Source organism: Populus euphratica, unplaced genomic scaffold (assembly GCF_000495115.2).
Source record: "Populus euphratica unplaced genomic scaffold, PopEup_1.0 scaffold181.1, whole genome shotgun sequence".
Classification (NCBI taxonomy): Eukaryota; Viridiplantae; Streptophyta; class Magnoliopsida; order Malpighiales; family Salicaceae; genus Populus; species Populus euphratica.
The window spans coordinates 20,468-31,098 of record NW_011499958.1 but is presented as its reverse complement, the minus strand read 5'-3'; the positions used below and the strand labels follow the sequence as shown (position 1 = coordinate 31,098).

Sequence of the window (10,631 nt, the reverse complement as noted above, 5' to 3'; positions counted from 1 at the left end):
TGGTAACATTAATAAATCAAATGAAAGGTGTCGCTCGCCACATATCAACTGCTATAATACTGTTAAAGCATATTTATCGTCTGCTGTACGTGTTCCCAGTAATCATAAGAGTTAGTAATGTTTTAACCTGCTGCAGTACTTGTTAATACCAGTGAATTAATTCATAAATATAAACATGGAATGCTTGCTGCAAGAAAATAATTCAAAGAATCAAGACGCATAGTAACAGAATAGAGTTTTGCCCTTCGACAGCAACGTGGCAACAGGAATCAACAGTGGAACAAAAAAATCTGGCTGCATGTTCACAACATAAATCGCACAACACAATAATATTACTAGAACATGCAAATTAATCTTGTAATGCAAAACAGTCCAAGAATAAAGACCATGCAAATCCTATTCAGGATTTCAAAAATGTTCGAAGCCGAATACCACCCAATTTATGTTATTATTTATACAATATATTAAAAGAAATTATCTTTTTTTATTTATTGTTCATCCTTTCACAATACACTTTGAATTAAAATAGTATTTATTTTTTTTATTATTATTTTCACTTCTATCCTCAATCTTTTATTTTGGGTGAGTTAGTTATTTTGAGCCCAAATTAACCTTAAATTTCATATTTTTTAAGGAGAAGAAATTGAATTAAAAGATAAAAAACTAAACTGAAAAAATATAAAGAATAAGGGATGAGTTTGAAGTTTGTTGTGGAAGTCCATTTTCACCACTCATATTTTTGAGATATTAGGTTATCAATTCCTGTAATTTTCATAAATCTTATTTTGATACCCAAATTCATTTTTTTTTATTTTCAATTCTTTTTTAATTGGAAAAAAGAGAGAGAGTTGTCGACTTCCAATGTAAAAAAAAAGAAATTAAGTTGTCACCGGTGATAATGTCGACCACCAAAATAATCATTCTTTGTGTCAAATTATGACAAGAGAGGTGATGATTAGAATGCTTTTTAACTTGAAAACACCTAAAAAACAGAATAGGAATTGGAAAGATTTTTTTAGTAAAAAAATAAATCCTATTTTTTTAGCCACACCAGTAGCTAGATTTTGAGCTTAGTAAACGACACATCATTTTTATCTTGAGTCATCCTCCCCATTAAACTTGAAAAAAATAAAAGATTTATGTGCAGGTTGTAGTTTTATAGGCCAAGCATGGGGGCCAATTCTTTTCTTTTTTAAAAAAATGATTTTTTAAATTGATGCCTTATTTTTTATGAATTTTTAAAAATAATTTTTTGGTATATAGTTTAATTAATACCTATTTTCTATTATTTGTTTTGCTTATTTAGTCTTTTTTTAGATTGCGATTATTTTTTAATGATAGTAAATGCGTTTAATTTTTAAAGAGGTTGATATGATTTATATGTGAGTTTTATTTTTTTAAAAAAATAATATAGATTGAATTTTTTAAAAAAATGATTTTTTATAAGATTTTTAATGGGTAATCTTGCATGGTATTTTTTTAATTTCATTTTATTCATGCAATTTAAAAAGTTAACAATGATTGAAATTTTTTTGTCCTTTTTTTTAATTTCGTCATTTGACATTATTTTTTAGATTTTTGTGTTATTGTCTTATATTTTTATTATATTATTAAATTAATCAAGATTTAACCTAGTTATCAAATTTCTCTTACTTCTTTAAAAATATAACTATATCGTGAACTTTTTTTTTTCTGGTAAAAAAAATTGGATCTTAGATGTTTTATGAATAGTGTACAAATAAAATTATTGAGATGTTTTATAAATATTGTACAAATATATTTTATAATATTGGAAAGCTGTCCATTTTTTGTATTGAATTGTTATTGTTTTTTACTCTATTTATTTGTTATCAATAGTTTATTTTCTAATCATGTTATTAAATTAATCAAGTTTATTAATTTCATCTAATTTAACGACTAGAATCTTAGATTTTTTCTCTTTTTAAAAAATATTTAAATTGTTTTGATATCTTTTTTATAATAAGAAAAAATAAATAGACTAATAACATAACTCCAGTCACCAAGCTAGTTTGTATCTGAATACTTTAAACTTATATTTTTTTAGAAACGCAAGATATCCTACATCAGCTTGCATGTACTATATTAAATCCTTACAGCTCAAAACTAGTTTTTATATATGGTTAAGCCCCGTAACCCGTGTGCCCAAGATATTTGGTGCCAGTGAAATTCAAAATTTAAAACATGATTGGGGCATTTTAACAAACCAATCACCTGACTAGGATTTTTTATTTATTTTTTTGAATGTGAAGTTAAAGGAAGGAATGTGATGCAAGAACTAAAACAAACCTAATCAGGAGATGTAAGCTGGACCCAAGCATACCTTAGGGCCCCCGATTGATCAATCACTCTTTGATGACTTTCGTGTCTAATTGCCCAACTGTTAAGCAACGATGTTGAGAACACTCATGCATTCACCTACACAAGCAATTACGGCTGTGTTTGCTACGAGGGATGGATTGGATAAAGTGAAAAGATGAAGATGAGAGAATCAGTTCACCCACATGAAAGCATTCAAAATTACAAAGTAAATCTGAAGTATGTGACTTAGATTCTGAATTTATTCTCTAGATAGTATTAGTTTGAGTGCTATAAGTTTTAAAATAATTAAAAATTTATTTAATTGTTAATTTTAAGATTTCAAAAAATTAGTTCAGATATATATATAAGTTAATGGGGATAGCATGATTAAAAAAAAAATTACAAAGCAATGAAAGGATATGATACTAGTCGGTCCATCTAAATTTGTAGGATTGAAAATTATAAACGAAGTCGGATGAGAAGGTCCATCCAATCCCTCCTTAATTCCTTGTCCTTAATGTCATATGATTGGATAAACCCAATCCCTCCCTTTTTACTCATCCTTCCTCCTACTAGCTTGTAATTTCTGGATAATAATTTCTAATAAAAACCTGTTTATTTTTTTTGTTTTAAAAAATTGAATTTTTTTAAATTAATTTTATTTTCATCATTTTCATATTGTGTGTTTGTGTGTTTTGATGTAGTAATATCAAAAATAAATTTGAAAACTATGTTTTATCTACATAGTTTTCCAATCTTCTATATAATCATCACCCACATATTATCCGGACACCATAAAACCAACAAGAATGGACACTGGAATTTTCCCTCTCCATTTTACCATCAAAAATAAAATTAGTTGCATCTTACAAAATACACTCTTTTTTATTCATTTCTATTTTTAAATAACAAATGTATAGGAATGTAAACCTACGTAAGTCATGAAATCATATTTCACATATATCTCAATATAATTACTCATGTTAAGCTAAACCTTGCGTCCTGCTCTTGGAAGAGTCCAAAGATGAATTAGAACACTGGAGGCATAACAAAGAAACAGCAGCGGTGACAGAAAAAATTCATGATGCTGTAGAATAATCAATAATAGGCTATCAATATCACAATGATTATGAATTCTCAGAAAGGAGACACAGCATACCATAGAACAAAATTCAGGCTTTTGGATTCTGATCCTGAAACCCAACATGGGAGGTTACTTCGCCCCAGGATGCCATTTTATGCTGCATCCAACACTGTTTGGCAACAAGAATCCATCACTTTGGGCATCTTATTACAGAAAGAGAACTTAAAGACATCTAGGAAAGAAGAAAAACAAGATGCCATATACCTGGGTTTCTGAACTGGTGATACTGGCTGGCCACTAAGAACAGAGTCAATTGCAAGACTTAAGTCCCTGAACCAAATTATTAACAAGTGATTCAAAACATAAATACCTTTATCTTCTTTGAAATTGCAAGATTACATAACATCAGTTCAAATGGAATTTGTAACAAAAAAAAGCCAACCTTCCAGTGATAGGCACATTATTACTGGGTCTGGAATCATCATACAGGCCATGATACACCAGCTCAAATGGTCTCCGTCCATCCTATGGAATTAAATTAATTTAGTACCACTCTTGCGTGCACTGTGATGTTGGGTGCTTATGGCTCAATTCACAATGATATGACATTCCTGAATAGAAAGTTACGTTTTAAGGGTGTTGAGTGGTAGAGAAAAACAAGAGCATGTAATCATGTGACATGCTTGAAATGCCCACGTAAAGCAATTACTGAAGGTTGTGAGTACCTTTTTAAATAGGAAGAACTCTGGTGTACAAACTGCTCCAAAGTCTCGAGCTACTTCTTGCGACTGCAGTCAAGCAATTTCAACCCAGATAAGTAATATATTTGTTCCAAAACAATAAAATAAGCTACATGTTTAGGGGGTGTTTGAAAGTTTGATAGTGGTTGCTTTTCGAAATGTTTTTTGCTCGAAAATACATCAACATAATGTTTTTTTATTTTTTAAAAATCATTTTTTATATTAACACATTAAATCGATCCAAAAACAAAAAACAAAATTTAAGCAAAACAAAAATTCAAACTTTTGAAAAACACGGTTTTAACTGTGTTCCCAAACAAACACTTAATTTATAACATAATATTATTGCATCTACATGAATATTAGAATTTCAATCTACCGCATTCTCTCTTTTGTAAGAATATACATCCCTGCATTTGTAACATTCAAAGACTTGTATTTTATTTTATTTTCTCTTTCTTTTTTTCAAAAACCGGAGCCAGTAGTTTATTACTTAGGGATATTCCAAAACTTAATAATGACTAACTCTGTTCAACTATTGACAGAACGTGGAGGCTTTGTAACTCAATCAAAGAAAACAAAAAAAATAACTCAATACCATATCCTATGGGCTGGCTTTCATTCATCATCACCATCCAATTAATTATGATAAATAAATAAAAAAAGAAAAGCTCTGTCACAAATGTCCAATTCACCTCTTGTAATTGTGCGTTCATTTCTTCTTTAGTCTCTCTTGGTAGAAACAAGAGCTGCCTATGAAAATACTATGAAACAATAGCATGCATAGTTGCTGCTGGCTACGTGAAGGAATAAAATCATTTCATGAAAAGTTGTTTTACCTTTTATCCGTTTTAATCTCACTCCTTTCAAACAAACAGGAAATAGAAATAAAAAAAAAAAAAACAGAAGTGGAGTAGAAAAACTCAAATAGTGTGGATCAGGTTGAGACAAGCATTAGCATACCTCATCATATAAATAAGGGAAAGGGTAATTAAGTATTTTGGCGTCCTCTGCCATCAAGTCTGGTCCATCCTGTGAAGAACAATTACATGTTGGGTAAATCATACCACAACTTCAACACAGCTCTGATCTGAAAGAATGGGTTTAATTAGGACCTGTGGATGAGTAGCTACTGAGTTTGAAGATATTGCTACAACTGCAAGTCCTTTCTGTAGCAGAACATAAATGGACTTCAATATGGTGTTTCTATAATCATTTGTTAAGTCATGGCATGTTCAATTGGAAATGAAGGAACCACATAAGAAGGAAATGGATTCAACTACCTTCATATAAAAATTTGTGAGCTTCACTATATCCTTCTTCAAGTGTTTAACGAAAGGGCAGTGATTGCAGATAAACATAACCTGCACCACCAAATCCTTATCACACATAAAATAACTGCATATATTTAAGTGAGATGAAACAATATCATTATTTTCTCTTTCAAAGACAATCCAATTTGGGAAATATAAAGAACTGCATGATTACTGAAAATTCATTTGCCAAGTTGGGACAATCAACTAAAGTTAACAGGCCAAGGGTTTCACACCCAAAACTCTAACAGTAGAAAGGCCCCCAAATATTACGGTCAAATTCATTCTCTTCTGCATTGTATTAAACTCATACAATTCCAACATCAAACACAAATATCTTGCATGTTTTTAGCCTAAGCAACGTACATTTCCCAGCTATGCTTCACAATGATCAAGATTCTATTCTATAGCCCAGCAGACCAAACTTAACTAGTTTCATCTCAAGCAACCTTCCATACTTTTATCACATTCTTCATGGCTGCAATCACCACTTTTGATCACTAAAATAAAAAAACTAAAATATTTCTTCTAGAATAGTCCAAACCATCAATCTACAAGTAAATATTAAAACTCAAATACAGGCATGCATAAAACATTCAAAAGAAAAAAAAAATTGAATTTTGGCAAATTCTCACTTCTTCAAACCACCGAATAACATTGAATTGCACTTATATAGTTCGCTCCAGCAACCATTGCTAAGATAAAGCAATTAAGCTAACTTTTCCAATAGAAACCACAACATCAACAAAACAAGATTTCATATCTTAAACTTTGTTTTCCTTTCTCTCGATTTTACACATTACAAATTGGACACCTATTCTACATTTATTCATCAGAAAGCAAAACGTTGTGGTTTGCTCAAAATATTGGAGAAACGACTTACCAGTAAAGCAGGATATGGCTCAAAATCTTCAAGTTTCCAAGTTTTCCCAGTGAGAGGCTCTGGCAACTATAGATATTTATATAAATAAAAAGAACGAGTCATTAACAACAAACAGCCCCATAATTATTTGGCATTCCTACGATGAACCAAATTTATAAACATGGATAATACCTCGAAACTGGGAGCTCTAAACCCTAAGGAGACACCTTGTGACTCGGTTCTAGCAGCGCGAACTTGAAGCTTCCTAGCATGTACAGTTTTGTTTATCACGCACTCGCGTTGCAGAGGATTAAGACCCATTTTCGAGGAATAAATCCATTTTGAGGAAACAATACTTGTGGTACTGATATTGGTTTTTGCTAGCGTGCGGGGGAGATGAGAAAATAAGCATGCCCGTGCGCCTCCTGCCATGGACGCCACACTCAGAGCAGTACAAGTGGTAGCCATGGCCGTGGCTGGGTCTCACTGATGATTGAGATTGATGGCGGTGGATTTTCTTCTTCTTTTTTTCTTGACCGTTAATAATGGCGTTTCAGTCTTCTCTGGAAAAGGGTAAAACAGTCATTTAAACTTCGAAAAGGGTGTGATTGTGCTTTGCAGTCGATCACAAAGGGTCATTGCGTTTTTTTCCTTGGGGCTTCGGTGGGTTGATAGAAAGTATGGGCTTTAAGAAAGCCCAAGTTTCTGATAAAGATCCATGACTAGATCCAAATAAAATGTTGTTCGATTTTTTTAAATGTAAAATCTATTTATCAATTTACTTTTTACCCAAAATATTCTTAAAAAAAAAAAAGGCAGAAAATCCTTTAAGAAATAAAAGAAAAGTAAGATAGATACAGGCACGCTGGGCTATTTGTTTTTAATGTCCGAGCCTGTATGGGTGGGCTTCCTCTTTTTTTTTTATCTATTTTATTTTTTATTTAAAAAAATTGATAAATCAAATAAAGTTCACTTAAGGGTTTTAGGGTTGATAGGGTAATTGGATATTAGACTATTATGTATTTTTATTTTTTTAATACTTTTTTATTTTTTAATTTAAAAAATATATATAATTTCACTATTTATTATCGATTATTTATTTTTTTATTTAACTCAAACCTAAAAAAATACAATTTCTTATCTTATTGTAAATAATCTAACTTTTATATTTTAGTTCCATGTGTCTATCATGATTTTTTTACTTAAAATACGTGTTTTATATAAAAAAAATATCATAAGCTAGATTGTTGTATAATTAAATAAAAAATAGTTTTTGGGATAAATTTTTTATTAAATCCTATAAAGTGCATAATTTTTATCATGAGTTTGCTTGATTAACTAGAATTTACTTGATTTTTTTAATTAAATTTTTTTATTAATTTCATCTTTTAATATTAAATTAATTCAAAATTAAACTTTCTGTATTTTTTTTTTTAAGATTATACCCACAAGCTTTAAAAGTCAATTTAAGTTAATTCAAGTGAATTAAATATTTTTTTAATCTTAGCATTAGATTGAAATACCGCTTAATTCATAATTAAAATTTTTTTTCTTAGAAAGACACATTGCCAATGTTGAGATAATTTTTTTCACTAAAATAAAAATTATTATGACTGTTACGTAGTGCAGGAAAATGAGCTAGCTTATTTATTATGGAGAGTAAAAGAGAGAATATGAAAGCAATTTAAAAGGGATTAAATAAACTTTCTAATTTAAACTTAAATGGATATTACACCTATGGAATTGAAGGTTTCTTTCCATGTGAATAAAATAATAAAATTATTTTTTATAAGTTATTAGTTTAAGTTTTATAATATTTATTAAAAATTTATATAATTATAAATTTTAAAACTCATCAAATTTTTTAAGATACACGTCAGCTGATTAAATATTTATATTAATTAAAAAAGAAAAACAAACTTCACGAGAGAATCTTGTGCATTTACACCTTGTACAGTGTCATGTTGCTGTCTAGTCTCCTAATTAGTTTAATTCATTAACGTGCCGTCCATGTATATGACAGAAGTTCATTTTCTTATAAAAAGAGCTTGAGCTGTTCATGCTTCATAGTGAAAAATGTCGACCATACCCTTCGCTGGTTACTTCTTAATTGTTTTAACAAGGAATCCGTTGTGTTCACACCGTCGTTTGTTTCTTATACATATATTATATATGCTAATGATCTTAAGAAATCTTAAGGGTATTAATTAAAAGTTAAATTAAAAAAATCATTAAAAAACAAATGATTAAGCACGCGCCCATGCATGTCTAAGCTTGGAAGGTTAGGTTTGCTCATCTGGTTTTGTTATTTTTTATTTAAAACAAAAGAGAATAAAACATATTATTTGTATTATTTTTTAATTCTTAAAACACTATCTAATTAGTTTAAAAACTCAAAATCAAATCAAGTAAAAAAAATTCACATATCTCAATTTACTTTTTATAATATATTTGAAGGGCAAAACTATTTTCATTGAACTCCTTTCATTAAGACAAACTCATTCATACTAAGATTAAACTTTTTTATAGACATTCAAATATTTTTTTTATCTCTTTTATTTTTTCAGTGACTTTCTATCTTTTCTTTCAACAAAGAGCTAAAATGTAACAAAAATGAAGTCCATGATTGAAGGTAAAAACCTAAAATAACCTAAAATAATATGGGGGTAAATATGCATAAATTAAGATTCTAGAGACCAAATAAGAAGTTTTCCATATCTTTTGAACAATAAAAATGAAAATGGGTTCTATTTTTTAGGTGCTAATTTAGTCATTGTTCTTTTAAATTTTTTTAACTATGACATAAAATTTTATTCTATAATATTAATCTTTAATTTAACTTGAAATATTCTATAACATATCGAATACACGAGAGCAAGCAAATCAAAACAGACCCAACACATAAAATCATGTCAGCATATCTTATGATGATAGAATTCAAGGACTTGAAGGAAACAAGTAGCTATGAGCGGTAATGTGTTAGTGAAATATAAGAGGATCTATAGTATATCAATAACAAAAAGCTCACATGATTTAGTATATTGTTACTAGCTATGTTCCTTGGCCGCAAGTTGGACAATTGTTTTTGAATTGGAGCACTGATACATACAACGTTATCTACCAACATAAACGCACTGGACACATGAATTGGAGCAATGCTTGCTATAAGGATCTCCAAAGAAAGAAGCAGCAGCAGAAAAATTAATAAAAAAATAGTTTTTAGCCCCAATTTTTAAAGGTAATTACCAATTATACCAGTGACATGATTTAGTTAGGCCTTAATTAATGCGAGGTATGTCAATATTTGCTTAGAACGCCAAAGTGTTCTTGAAGAGGTGACAACCTGGTAATCCATCACATAATTAATTAATAATTTCCATAAATAAATATCAAAACAAATATGTTTTTCTCGTTAAAAACGACACATTTATGCTTCTACAAATACGCGACATAACTAACCTATAGCTTTCTTGAAATTGATTTGAGTTAATGGTAAGAAGAACACACATACAATCTGAGGTTTCTATTTTAATCTTGTTTTCCAGTTAATTTACTAATGTGGTAATCCTTCATTTACGTACGATTGATCTCATTCACAAATATATATTCCTTCCGTAACGTATCCGGACAGCCATCTTCATATGAAAGAAAACCCCAGAAAAATTAATACATGTTATGCGGAGTTGTGGATAAAAATGCCGGCAGCTAGTTTTACAGAATAATACTGCATGTCAGAGTAGTATTAGTTCACATAATGCGATTAGATTACTATTTGTCGGCATGATTAGCTTAAGCAGCTAGCGTCAAAAGATCCCATGAAGAGAGATTTGCTGATCACCCAGCGTGGTTTATGACACCATAACTACCAGAGAACAGCATGCATTCCACAATAAAATAGAATAAAAGGCTACCCTGCAACTAGTAAAAGAGTTATAATTAATTATGGATGAAATAAATAAGTAGAAATCCAACAATTGGTCTACAATGTCAAATGAATCCATGGTGTTCTTTAAGCAGTTTCAATGTCAAAATCCAGTGATCTTGAAAGCATATTTTTATTAAATATCCCAATGGCCTGCATCCCTTTTTCTGTATACAAAAATTGTCGTGAGGTTTAGGTCCTGTGTGTCTCTATTTCTTGTTTTCCAAGATAGGAATTAAACTCAAATGATCAATACTAACGTTTTTGTAATTCTATTGGAGTTTAAAAGGGAAACGTTTTGTAGGAAATTAAGTTAAATATTACAATAAAACAGGTCTAAGAAATCCTTCAATATATATATATATATATATATATATATATATATATATAT

General features: G+C 29.7%; 1 protein-coding gene across 3 annotated transcripts; it reads right to left on the bottom strand.

The window, feature by feature from the left end:
* Window positions 1-3,226: 3,226 nt before the first annotated feature.
* LOC105138444 (uncharacterized) lies at window positions 3,227-6,934 on the bottom strand. Of its 3 annotated transcripts, none has more exons than XR_844775.1 (10): window positions 6,511-6,934; window positions 6,340-6,405; window positions 5,427-5,507; window positions 5,259-5,312; window positions 5,107-5,175; window positions 4,129-4,191; window positions 3,846-3,928; window positions 3,668-3,733; window positions 3,479-3,572; window positions 3,227-3,249 (listed from the first exon to the last, which is right to left on the bottom strand). XR_844775.1 is itself a non-coding variant. In XM_011044513.1 (9 exons), exons 1-9 carry the CDS (start codon window positions 6,784-6,786, stop codon window positions 3,533-3,535), a joined length of 798 nt encoding a protein of 265 aa, XP_011042815.1. In that variant the 5' UTR covers window positions 6,787-6,934; the 3' UTR covers window positions 3,240-3,532. The 3 variants fall into 3 exon arrangements, 1 of the variants encoding a protein (XP_011042815.1); XR_844774.1 differs by having other exon boundaries at window positions 3,247-3,356; XM_011044513.1 differs by having other exon boundaries at window positions 3,240-3,572.
* Between the last annotated feature and the right edge of the window lie 3,697 nt (window positions 6,935-10,631).

Coding starts and splice junctions, on each gene's coding strand:
- LOC105138444 (XM_011044513.1), bottom strand. CDS start 6,786: ATGGCTACCACTTGTACTGCTCTGAGTGTGGCGTCCATGGCAGGAGGC. Junction 6,406..6,510: donor TTAGAGCTCCCAGTTTCGAG/GTATTATCCATG, acceptor AAATATCTATAG/TTGCCAGAGCCTCTCACTGG. Junction 5,176..5,258: donor CAGTAGCTACTCATCCACAG/GTCCTAATTAAA, acceptor TGTTCTTCACAG/GATGGACCAGACTTGATGGC.